General features: G+C 32.9%; 1 protein-coding gene across 1 annotated transcript in view; it reads right to left on the bottom strand.

Annotated features, from left to right (window-relative positions):
• Positions 1-13,658, bottom strand: part of LOC118198852 (beta-1,4-N-acetylgalactosaminyltransferase bre-4-like) — a 49,465-nt gene that overhangs the window by 13,179 nt on the left and 22,628 nt on the right. The window contains exons 3-5 of the mRNA XM_085807981.1: positions 9,207-9,439; positions 1,129-1,316; positions 930-1,052 (exon numbers count right to left, since the gene is read on the bottom strand). Coding sequence (XP_085664107.1) covers positions 930-1,052; positions 1,129-1,316; positions 9,207-9,439 — 544 coding nt within the window. The remainder of the gene's footprint in view (positions 1-929; positions 1,053-1,128; positions 1,317-9,206; positions 9,440-13,658) is intronic.

Below are 13,658 nucleotides of genomic sequence, written 5' to 3'. Positions count from 1 at the left end.
GAAATGTTTGTTTGAAAATATTCTAACACAAACAGACATCATAATGACCCTATCTGAGTAATTATAAGATGCTTAGAAATGCAGCAAGTGACAAATGAGCATTGAAACAAACTTTAGAATAGTTAGATTTCTTTGACTTCTGAATACCTGGTTGAGCCAATGGAAATGCAGGTTCAGATTATTAGTGGAGCAAAGATGAACCTACCAGATATGTAGTTGACTGCAATTCAGTGAACACAGTGTATGAAACCTTTTGATCATGACAACAAAACTGACTTGCATTTCTGATTTAAAGGCATTCTCATTTCTTTAGTTTGAAAATAAAGCAGATCACTTCTTTGGGGAAGTAACAAAACTATACATTTTAGGCATGAATGTTCTTGGAAAAGCCTCCTTGCCTGTAAAAACTTCAAATGCATTTATATATACATATAACCTGTTAAAAATTACTCATTTGCAATTTACGGTTGCAGGTACATATAAAATTAAAGCACAATTATGATTTTTCCACCAGAAATATAGGCAAGTTCAAATGCAAGAGAAGAAGGACTTTATATCACTACTTCACTGCATAGCTAAAGCTCATTTAGACAATATCCAAGGGTTTCACAGTTTTCAGTTTATTACCAGAGTGTCTGTCGACACTATTTTCATATCAATCTGACTTGTCACTAGTTCTGATTCCAAAAGACAAAAAAACCATATATTTTCTAATTTCTGTTTCAATTAGCACATTTTACATTAGTAACTATTTTTACTTTTAACACAGCTCTTAAAAATTATTTCGTTGCATTAAGACAACACAGCAGTAATGACAATTACTAGAAACATACACTCATTGAAAAATTATCATAAATAAGAACTTAAGTATATAAAAATTCATAGTACTAAAACCTCAGAAATAATTGATCATATATTTTAGGTTTTACCTATTGGACATGTCATCATCTTCACCACCCCATCCCCAAAATTCATTTGAAAATCCATTTACAATCTCCATGTGCTTTTTTGTCAAGGCACTTACACCACCAAAAATGTCTTTATATGGCAACCTGGAAAAATACCAAGTTTTTAAGAAATCAAATGATAAAATGAATATGAAGTTTAACTCAATGATAACATTCTTACCTATAATTCATTGTATTTATTGCCACAGACATGTGTCTAGGTTGTTCCGGGCAGGTATACAAATTTCTGTCATCCTCTGGAATTAAGTCGACGTCATGAAATATAAAGCAATCATAATCATATTGCTTCAAGGCTTCAACATAACCTATATTCATTAACATTGCTCGATTGAATTTCATGTTAGCAGTCTGCAAAAAACATATTTAAAAAAAACCTCAGAAAAAATGCAAAAAATTGATTTTGTGAATATTTTTACCATTTTATGCTTTAACAATAAAAAGATGACTATCATGCTATTTTGATGATTTTCCTTCCATTTTTGAGCACTATGTTTTTATTCATGCACTCTGACTGCTGAAGTTTAATGACTTTTAGAAATTTTATGAACTATACACCTTTACAAAACTTCACTCAGTTACAAAAAGGGGGAAAATGTTCAATACCTATGAAATCTAAAGCAGCAATTTTGATCGTATTAAGAAAAAAAGAAGAAATGTTTAAAACAACCCCATAAAACTGTTATATAAACATACACATCTGCATTATATTTATTGCGTAAATAAAAGTATGAAATATGTCCATATGCAGCATCTCTTGTAAGTTTTCCAAACTATGAAGTTGCAAGAGATGGAACGATACAGACATATATACATACATACTAATTTTCAAGGAAAGAAAAGATACTTGCAAGCATTGCCAGTAGAATAATTCTTATACTTCTTGACAAAACATTTATGCCTTTGTATATGGACATTCTTGATGTAGCACTGATAAATTGGCACAAGAGGACTGCTTACCCTTGAAGAACTTTAAAATTTTTAATATGTTGTGGTATGAAAAGTAGTAATAGCATCTAGCTAGCTAGAAATGCAGACAGTGAATGTGACATGTGGAAGTTTGGTTCAGAATAATTCTTTTATTTAACTTTAATCTCTATTGGTTGAAAGTTTCAATTCCCAAATCTGAAATTATTAATTGGCTGAAGTATTATGAAAGTCATTAGCTTTATGAAGAATAAGACAGTGATTACTTTTGAAATGACACACATTAGAAAAGTTTATTATAATCAATTACTATTTTTAGGACAAACAGAGATAATTTCCAAATTAAAAAAGAGAGTTAAGGGACTATTGCAAATTAAAGTTATTATTTTGATTTATTTATTTTTAATTTTCCATATATACCTACCAATAACTAGCTATGAAGTTATTAGCATCAAAATATAGGGTGATAATTTTCACCTGAACAGACATGAAGCTATGGAAATTTATCTCGCTGAAGGAAAGAAAAATAGTTTAAAATTTGATCTAGAGATGGCACTGTACTTGTCATAATAAATTAATTAAAAGACATGACATGTGCACCACATATTGGACTTACTAAAAGCATGGAGTACACACAGTTCCCATTCTACATGTAAGAAGCTCATCATGACTAAGCTCTGCTTGTGAAGCTTTTTCATGGTACCATGCTTCAGCTGCCTTAAAGAAATTTGGGACTTAATGGATAGTTTGTCATTACTCTGTCAATGAAGGATCGAGCTCTGCTTGTGAAGCTTTTCTATGGTACTGTGCTTCAACTGCCCTGATGTTCAGGACAATGGGAATAAGATGTGGCTCTGGTCCGATGCCTGTCAAGGATCTGTGGAAGACGATTTGTAAATTTGAAGAGACCGTTTTCTTTGATACGAGATCTGACAAAGGGAAAATAGTAATTGTTTCAATATTAGTGGAAGATGTGGCTATAGCACTGCAAGAAGAGACGAATGGTGTGAGAATATGCAGTAGAAGGGGAATTGGCTTTAGACATGCCTAACAGCACGGTTTATAAAATTTTACAAAACATCCTGTCATACTATACATTCAAAATTACACATGCTCAAGAGTTATTTCCTGCTGTCTTGGAAATACAACAAACTTTTACCCTGCAATTTCTTGATCAGATGGAAGTGGAAAATGGATTTCTTGCTCAAATAGAAGAGGATGGAATGTCTATGGAACATTTTGTAGGCAAATGATGCTCATTTCCATCTCCAAGGTTCAATCAAAACCAAAAATTGAAGACATTGGACCAGAGCTGCATCTCATATCCATTAATGCGTGGAACTTCTTCGAGGCAGTTGAAGCACACCGCCATTCTTGTACAATAAGCTTCATAAGCAAAGCCCTTAATTGACAAATTCACGATAAGCTTCTCATATGCAGAATAACGGGCACTGCATGTTTTGTTTTTATTAACTCTATTATGAGATATTCGGCTCACGTCTCATGCCTTTTAATTAGCATATTATGACAAGCACAGCAGCATCTACTTATTAAATTTTGAACTACTTTTTTTTCATCAATCAAATTGCTGTTGCTTCATGTAATTTGAGGTCCTTCTGAACAGGGTTTTCTTTTTTAACCATTTGCGCTAAAAAGACGTGCCATGCATGTCGAGATGCTTTTGTCTCAAACCGCGAGCGACGTGAACACCACATCGATAGGCATTTATCGCAAAAATGAAAATAATGTGGTACACACATCGCCTAACAACGAGATTGTTTATTTCTCGAGTTACAGCTCTGGATTGCACTTGCAGAGATGGAGCGGCGTAAATGAGACACTTTACCGCTTGTTATATTGTAACGCATGGCACCGCAACCATGAAGTTTAGCACAAGTGGTTAACAGGCTTTTTAAAGTAAAACTTTAATTATAATCACCCTGTATATTACCAGAATCTGGTATAGTAATGACATATGCAAAGAGTCATGATGAAATGAAGGCGTTATGTATTCATTAGTTATATGTAGATCTATGAAAGAGAAAAATAATAAAATACACTGAACAGAAGCTCATCAGCAGTTTCAAAATGATAACTGGTCAATGTCACTTAAATTCAACCAGAGGTATATCCTGATTTTTAACACACAGCAAGCAGTTTAACATAATTTCCTAAGAAATTATATTAACGTGTGGGAGTTAGCATTATATGTGTTTCAAAGTTGGCTAAATTATTTTCATAACTTTATTGATTAATGCATAGCATATAAAAATAATGAAATACACATGATAATGTGGTTATCTCATGTTCAGATGTGAACACCACCAGCTGAAAGCATATTGTTTCGTAATAGCTGCCCATGCCACCACCTGATAACATTGCATTTACCATCAATTCTGGAAAGTTTGAGTATTGTGTTGTAGCTTGTGTTTTTATATGTGTAGCTTTTGTGCTTTTATATTCTAAAATCTGTGTTTATGTTTTAAGAAAGTTAATTATTTTAGCAATGTCTGGAGTCATGTCTTGTAGGAACCAATACTAAACTACACTTAGAAGTCCTACAATTGTGACCCATCTACATACATGAAGTTTCAAATTCAACTCAAAGCTTGGTTTTTTTTTTCAAGACTTCGTTTTCTTCATCTTATGAAGGTAACCATGGAGGAAACCACAGTGGTCCTGCATTGTAGTTTGCTATGTGTGAATCAACTTTTGCTTTAATGATATTAAAGATATTATGGATCCCAAGAAGAAATTCAGCTACTGTGTCACTCATTTGTCACTGGAGATTGCTTATTTGGTTCAAGACGTCACACATCAGGAGCATACTGATGCTTCTTTTCAAGACCTGAGCATTGTGGAGATAGTAGTACCCAGGAAATCTGGAAATTACTCACCAGGGAAGAAACCTAGAAACATAAAACTTGCTTTGTGTCATAAAAAGGCATAGTGAAAAACATGATATCCCCGACTCATTTTTAATGGAGTTGTTTATTCAGCAAATGCTGTCAAATGTTCAATCTATTCTTGCATCTGTCGAGCCATTCGATTCTTCGAAAGCTGGCAGTATTATGCATCAGATACTGGAAGTCACACCATGTCAGTTAAGCATAGTTTCTTCACCTGTATCAATCAATGTGTCTAATAATTTTAAACTAGATTCCCTGTTGGATGAGATCTGCACATTACATGGTGAGGTATTGTCTATGACGATCATGTCATGTTTCTAAAAACTGATTCAACAGAAAGTGAAGCAATTGAGGTAAAGCTGCTTCAAATTTTTCATGTTGCTGGCACCATCATACATTTAATGAGAAAGCTAAAAAATGTGTTCTTCCATATTTGTTTCAGCCATTATGATTTCCCTGGTTCAAGCATGCTGCTCTTTACCGTCTGACCTGCTCTTTACCGTCTGAGTCTTGTTGCATTTTTATTATGCACAGAAAGTTAAATAAAGTCTTTCTGTGTGACAATGGCTCAGATGTCAGTATTCTCTCAGCAACCAAAGACAAAACCTATTCTGATGTTTTATGCTGCCAATGGTATACCACTTTTAGTTTATGGACAAAAATACTTTTATGTCTTGACCTCGGGCTTTGTCAATTTTAATTTCACTTTTTATGCATGTAAAGTGTCAACAAATATTATTGGATCTGATTTTCTACATTATTTTGATTTGTTATCTGACTTAAGGAATAAAAAAACTTGCTTAAAAATTAATTACACTATTATGAAAATTGCAACATTAACACATATTTGTATTCTATAAAAGCAAATTAGTGCGAATAGTATATATGATAAATTACTGTCTTATCCTTCACTGTTGAAAACTTCTTGATCTTAATGAAAGTATTAAGGATAATATTTTGAATTTTATTGAAACTGTAGATCGTCCGTCCTGTGTAATGTAAACCTAGGAAATCTGCTTCAGATAGATTAAAAATTGCTAAATATGAAATAAAAAAATGACTAATTTAGGCCACATGCGACTCTCCAAAATACATTGCTGGGTGTGAGAGGAACAGATAAGTCATTTTTGCCAACTTTCATTGACTGAATGCACATTCATCAGCATGCACTGCCCCCTTATAATAGGGAATGATAAAAAAGAAACATAACAGCATGCAATTAATTCAGCTTTAAAATTGATGGTTAAATGCATAACAACAGATTAAATACAATTAATAAGGATTTAACTGGGTGAATGAGTTGAAAAATCACTTTTGCAATATTAAATTTATAGGCATGTCCAACGATGAGGCCCTTGAGTTCAATGCTTTTTCTAGCTCTTTTGTACATTTAAGGAACACTCTTCATCAAGCTGTTGATGTAACAGAGAATGCTAATAAATAGACTGAAAATATGACATTTCTATAATTCTATAAAACACAGCATTGACATTCTTGTCAAACTTGCTAGAAACTGTTCAATAAAAGTAGGAAGTTGTAGATGGCACTCAGATGTGTTCTATATTTTACATTTGGCTGCAATTAAGGCTTGGATTGTGTACAAACAAGCTACGGAAAGCACAAGTCGGAGGAGAGCATTTTTTACTACAACCTGACAAAGAATTTCGAAGAAAACCCATTGCTAGCAACTGCATTTCACACTCTATTCCACAAGTTTCTGGTCAAGAATAAGAAAACATTTTCATGCACAAGGCCAAATTGGAAAACGGGGGGGGGGGGGGAACCTTATACAGGGTTTCGTTCACATTTCTGCACACGGAAATTAAGTACTTTTAAGGACCATTAATAAAAAAAATTAAGGCCCTATAAGCAAATGGGAACTGGATAAATTCAATTAAAATCTATTACCTATGCCTGAACTTCACTTTTGTAATATCATCCCAAAAATAAAATAGACATATAAGCAAAATGCATTATTATTAATCATAATAAGTTTGAGAATTTACTAACAGCTTTATGTTAATTTTTTTATATCTCATTTTGTCACACACTTGCTCAGTCTAGAGGTTTAAATAGCAGGTAAATTTTATGTTCAGTGTCACAGATTAAAATGAGAAGTGAAATCATAATCAGCATGATTCATAGCAAAAGAGGCTGTTGCCATTGCTGCTGCTTGCCTACAGAGAGACCTGCTGATAAGAACAAACCTGAAAGGCCTGATCTAGGCACGGTTGGCAAGTTTTGAAAGTTAGTTGGGCTCTGTCTGATGCACTTAGTGTTGCAGCTTTCTAGGGGTTGTAACCCAGTTAATATACTTTAAGGTTCCAATAAGACACTAAAGCAGAGTGATGACTTGTTTTATATTATTTCAAGTGTCACTAGATGCGAAGAGCAAGTTTTACATGAATTTTACATTTTTTGTATTTAATTTGGGACCATGGTAAGGATAAATGACAGGCAATAACTCCCTTTAACATGCAGAGATAATTTTTAAGGGTAAGCAGTTAGCTAAACTATAAATAATTTAATTCAATTAGCTAGTTAGATAACCTAAGTTCTTATGGATTTACATGGCCACCATTAAATTTTATTTATTTTTTTAACAATATTTGTTAAAAAAGCCCTATTAAAATCACAATATAATAAAATTTTACAGTTTAAAATACATGCAATTTATGACATTGATTCTTAAACAATATTAGAATTAATTTGAAGCCCTCCACAGACATTTTGGCTAATCAATTTATTTCACTTTAAGAATCTTTTTTAACAATTAGAAATTTGTCTTAATGGGCAAACCAATGTTCTGACTAGTTTCTGTACGCTTTATCTCGTAACTTGTCAAACTCTCAACAATGTACCTATGAGGGTTTATTCGATCTGGTAAAAGTTAAATAGTCCAAAATCCTCACACAGACATGAAGCAAATTGTTGCTATGTCTGAAAGTAACTACAAAGTCAGACAAAGGTCTAAATAAGTCTCTTATTTAAAAAGATTGGATTGGATTATTCAATTTTGGCAAAGCACACGAGGGCTATCTGCCTAAGGGGAGGGATGCCTTCGTGGAGGACTTTCTAAGGGAAACTGGCTCGTATACACGTTACACATGGGGAAAACCACGAAAACACCCATGCAGCCAGCCCGTTCGCGGGATTCGAACCTCGGACCGAACTACCAGTGTTCAGCGTCTTTACCGCTCGGCCGCTGGTGGGCTCTTATTTAAAAAGAACTAGGGTTTTCAGCGCCCACGGACAACTGAAGATTTCGCGCCCTTACTGCTTGCCAAAGATGGAAAACATTTAATTCTAAAATTTCGTAATATCAATTTGGCACCCCTTGGATGCTGCGCCCGGGAACAGATGTCCCCCCTTGACCCCCCCCTCTAGCTACACTCCCGATTATTAACTACTTATTTTTATAACTGATTCTTAACATAATATTAATTACAATGATAGTAATGAACTGATATACTGCACTTAAGCTCAGAAAAACTCGAACAAGGTCAATTTATTATTAAAATTTATTAATAATACCAGTAATATTCACCAGTAATATTCACTCTTAGATGACCACCTCAACAGAAAAACAAAACTGTCTGGAACCATGGTTGGTTCTCTCAGAAAGAATTAACTGTATATTGTCCAGCCAGGTTATCTTTTGTAAGCATTCTGCATAATACTGCCTTTTTTCTCTTCCTACATAAGTATTTAATAACTGTCATCGTCTCAAAGGATCTAGATTAGTTTACTATCTGAAATGAGTTTTGAATGACTGTGAATATATAAGCTTAGTTATGCTTATTATTTGTTGCAAGGGTGTCCATATTACGAATAACACATTATTACCACATTGATTGTATACAATAGAATAGCATTTATTAAACAAAAACATTCTTTAATCGTGAACACTTGCTAGTTAGGTATCTGAGAATTACCACTCAATTTTACTGTCATTTAACCATCTCGTTGGTGAGAACGTTGGCTACAGCCCACAACAATAATGACTAATATTACATTTCCAAGGGGGAAGAACTCAACATACAAACAACCAGGCCTTACACTCAGGAATCAAACACTCACCCTCAGTTTCAGGCTGGCAGTTGCCTTAACTTCGTAATCCATACAATCTTACACAATCAGTTATTGACTTATTTTCCTAATATTTTTGGAGTTAAAATATTTGTTTTATACTGGATCTTAAATAAAATTTAAATATAGTCATTTATTAATGGAAAGGAAGAAATATTAGGCAGATTATTGAAAATATTATGCAAATTATAAATTGTTAATTTCAAGATATAAACATTATTTATAAGAAACTGAACACCAAATGAATTAAAATTAATAAATTTGCATCAATAACAATGGTGCAAACAGCTTAATAATATGGGCATATTTTACTCACCTCTTCAATAACATATATACCATAATCTAACTGCTGTCTCTGGAGAATAGGATGCATATTATGAAGAAATATTCTAAGGTGTTCTTCTCTATCTCTGTAAGGAATTATTAAGGCAACTTTACTTCTTGCAAGACAATTGGATGGTTTAAAGCGTCCACCAGGAAGCAAATCATAAAACATCTGTTCTAACTGATCAAATGTTGGTGAATCAGTAAGAACTTTTAATCGACCAACTATAACATTTTAAGAAAGGGAAAAAAATGAATGATTTATCTTTATAATAAACATATATCATATTAAACAAAATTACAAGTATGCCAATAAAATAAAAAAAAATATAGGAACAGAAATGCTCTACATTTTCATAACATTGATTCTTACATATAAGTAAGAATTACCATACCATAAATTACTGTAAATTCAGTTTTAGTTGACGTTTTAGCACAGAACTACTTTTACCTCAAACTTCACTAGCACCTTAGTGGTGTATGGTACAAGTGACACATAATGTTTGAAAAAAAAAAATTCTCAACAAACAAATTTGAAATAAAAAAAATATATTTGCAATTGCCATCAATAATGAGTAAAACATAACAGTGGGAAAAAAATAGAGTTCCCCCTCCAGGTTTGTTGAAATACATGCAAAATACTACATCAGAATTGTAAGCTTTGCATCATACATGATACCAATAAAATACCCTATTTATTACAAGTAATCAAGTCACTGGACAATAAGATCAGTAAAAACTCCAATCAAAAGTTAAGCTTAATGGTACATTTATGAGCGATTTCAGAATAGAAACAGCATAATGAAAGAAGAACGTATACAGGACAAAGTAAGAAATCTGGAATCTTGCATTGTTTGGCAATTCTGGATTTTGGATCACAGTTTAAATCAAGAAAGATGACATGTAGATATGGCAACATTGAGGCTTCACTTATTGTTTACATCAGACAGAAAAATGTTAACACCTACAATCATGCAAGAGCCGAAAGTGTGATCTAGACCAACATCAATACACCAATCAACATACTGTCGCTGACCAATGTGCCACTCCCTAGCCAGCAGATGTTTAAAATGACATGCAGGAATCAGTGTTAGTATGGAAAAAAATTGCATTTACGGCATAACTACTTTTTGTTCGGTATTATATTTTCAGTCATTAAACTCTTTAAGGGAGGAAATATCTTATGTTAGTTTGTTTGCTTATTTATTTGGCTAGTGGTCCAGATTATGAGATCATTTCAAATAGTGGATGTCTGGATCTTGGTACTGCACGAGTGTATATATATATACTTGTACATCAGCTGTAATAATTAATTTCCATGTTACAAAACTGTATGTAATATTTTTTTCTTATCTTTAGATAGAAAAACTAGAGATACAGAAGTAAAATGTACTAATAGGAAAACTACCACAAGTTGTTGATTTGGAAAGTCTGCAGCACATCTAAGCAGTAAAATAAAAATAATATAATTTCATCTCTAATGATAAATGATAAAGTGAAATCATAATTTTGAAAATGAAGCTTGACAGGAGAAACGTTCGAATGGTAAACAAACAAAAAAGGGTACTGGCATATTATTCCGTCAACCCCGAAACTTTTACTAAGCAGTGCGATTTAATGCCAATAATAGATAAGCATGACATTGCAACACATAACAGCTGTAGTTTTGTTTGATGTAACCCGACTGATTCTCAATAAGCCATCCTTTGTTTTTATGAACAAAGATATAAACTAACTGCTATTGTTGCATTTCTTTCTTGCATTAAAAAAAAAATCTGAAAGGTTTCAGATTTTAAGTTATGTCCAAACGGGCATTTTTTTAACGTTTTGTGTGTTACCTTTATTTATTAAATATCATGTTCTTTGCACTTAAACCATAAAATTCAGTTCAATAGCAATGTCACAAAATTATTTTTAAATGAGCATATCTTTAGAATTTCCGATAAACAGTTCCACGCACTGGAGATAAAAAGGTCCCCCCCCTATAGTGTTGCCATTGCTCGCTTTGAAATCCTTGAGTTTGTTAATCAAAAATTCGTTAAAGTTTTACTAAATATGATTCGATAATAAAACAAATTCCAAATTTCAAATTTGGTCTTCCACATGCCCATATTCATAGGAAGATTACGTCATTCAAAATTCGATGGCTCTATGTACCGTTGTTTTATCACAATGCAAAAAATACATACATTTATGCAGATTTTTCATTATTTAAGTTCTTCAAATACAATGCAGGACTCTAACATTTGGTGGCAACAGTTTGAAAAGTGAAATGGACATTTATACTGATTCAACGCAAAATGAAAGCAATAGTCCTTCGAGGATAAAGCCCCTTTGGAATAAAAAAAGAACTAGAGGGCTGCAGAATCACATTTGTGATGTACTTCATTTACAGCTTGAGAGAATGGCATTTTTTTTTTCCAAGTTTAAAATTCTGAAAAGAAAATACTATCAAATTTAATTCTCTCGTATGTCACCAATTTAGTGCTCCACTTTTTGAGCTGCTACTTTGAGTTTTTTGAGCTCATTCTCTCTAATTCTAGTGCTATGGTTTGCATCAGAATTAGAGAGAATGAGCGTTGAATAAATATTAACAAAGTCACACTTCGGTTTCCTCATCTAATGAAAACACTTTCATGCAAAATGAACCAGTATCTTGGTTGTCTGCAATTTTCATTGGAGATAGAAACATTAACTTCTCAGTACTGTGCCTGTGTAAGGATATACTGATAAAATGAACAATGTGCATTGAAAACTGAATCAATGGTTGTAGAGGCATAATGTCCCACTTTCTTGAAATCTTTTTACAATAAATATATTTATTGTATTGTATTTACAAAAATACACTACAATAAAATATTTACAATAAAATATTTTTACAATAAATAAATATCATTCAGCAAACAGTTTACGGATACCATGTATATGTCACTTAATGACTTTTTTTTTAAATGATGGAAGCAAAACAGATTAGAATTTGAATTAGGCAAAACCAATACACTGAAAATCTTCTGTTTCCCTTGCTAGCAAACACATAATACCGGTCTGGTACAAAAACTCAGTCCTTTCTCCTTCCCCCCCCTTGTCTCCAAGTCTTGAAATCAACTCTTAGTAATAAAAATTGGGGGGGGGGGGAAGAGGACTGAGTTTTTGGTAAGTCTTGAATTCAGCTCCTAGTAACAAAAGTTTTTAACATGCTTCAAATAATCTTTTGGAGAATTGATAAAATTAGTAAATATTGGATAAAAACTTCATATGAATATTAACAGAAAAAAATAATTACTATACCAAATTTCATAACAGCATGTAGAAAAGCATTAAATGCTGGGAAAAAAAGTATATAAATAAGTTGTAAAAACACAGCTTTAAAAATTCAACATTGTATAACTTTTCAGGAACTAACATCTTAATGTAAATCAGTATGCATATACATTTATGGATAGATATAAAGACCAGAATGATATACAGTTCAAAGTCTGAAATCCGGACGTCCATTATCCGGAATGATCTAAAATCCAGACCCCAAAGTCACACTTTTTTTATTAATGCTTTACGCACGCGCATTTGATTTTTAATTCCATAATAAAACATGCGGAGATTTTCACTTAAAAATTCCGATTCTTAATTTCACTTGGGCACTAAATAAAATACCTCGTTATGGAAAAACAAGCATGTACGCATAAATATGCGAGATTAATAATTTGGCTCTGGAGCTGAGTGTCCACTTGGCATACATCTCAAACAGAAAAATTCACCTATTTTATATCTCTGATGCTGACCTGGCGAGTCATTATTTATTATATTTTGCTTTCATCAACGCATGTTTATCAATACATGACAGCTTTAGTAATAACTCCCGGTATGATGTCTAAACTTTTTTTTATATTAGTAAGTGATTAACAAGAGTATGGCAACCTTTTATGCTAACATTATGCTTGGAGATGATTATAGATTTTTAAAAGGTCTAAGAAATGCTGACGAGAAAAAATTCAACAAAGATTTCTTTTCATATGCTAAAAATATATTTTGTTAATGAAACTCATAGGCCAAAAGATTAATTTAGTGCTATTTTAATTAAGAATTACTAACATGTTATTCACCATAATCCCAGAAACGGCAACAGAATATTGTCATCACTAGACAGCAGAATTTAGGGAAGACGAAATTTTTGGAATTTGGGGAAGCACCGAGTGGCGAAATTAAGGGATAAGAGGTGTTTATGATTTAGGGAAAGCACTGGGATCCAAAGTTTAGGTGCGGTGAAAATTTAGAACTCAGGATGTTCAGTCTTACCTCCTTGATATATGAACTGCAAAATGTAGAAAATGCCTCCAGAGAGCAGTGCTGTGCAAAAAGGGAAAATCCCAGAATGCGTTCTCACTTTGGAGAAGTGAGATTTCCCGCCTTTGTGGCGAAAGTAATTACAGAGATGTCAAATAAAACT

This window comes from Stegodyphus dumicola, chromosome X1, assembly GCF_044657685.1.
Source record: "Stegodyphus dumicola isolate Sdum_Otavi_A_Nest chromosome X1, ASM4465768v1".
Lineage (NCBI taxonomy): Eukaryota > Metazoa > Arthropoda > Arachnida > Araneae > Eresidae > Stegodyphus > Stegodyphus dumicola.
The sequence above is the reverse complement of the archived record's forward strand: the minus strand, read 5'-3'. Positions and strand labels throughout refer to the sequence as shown.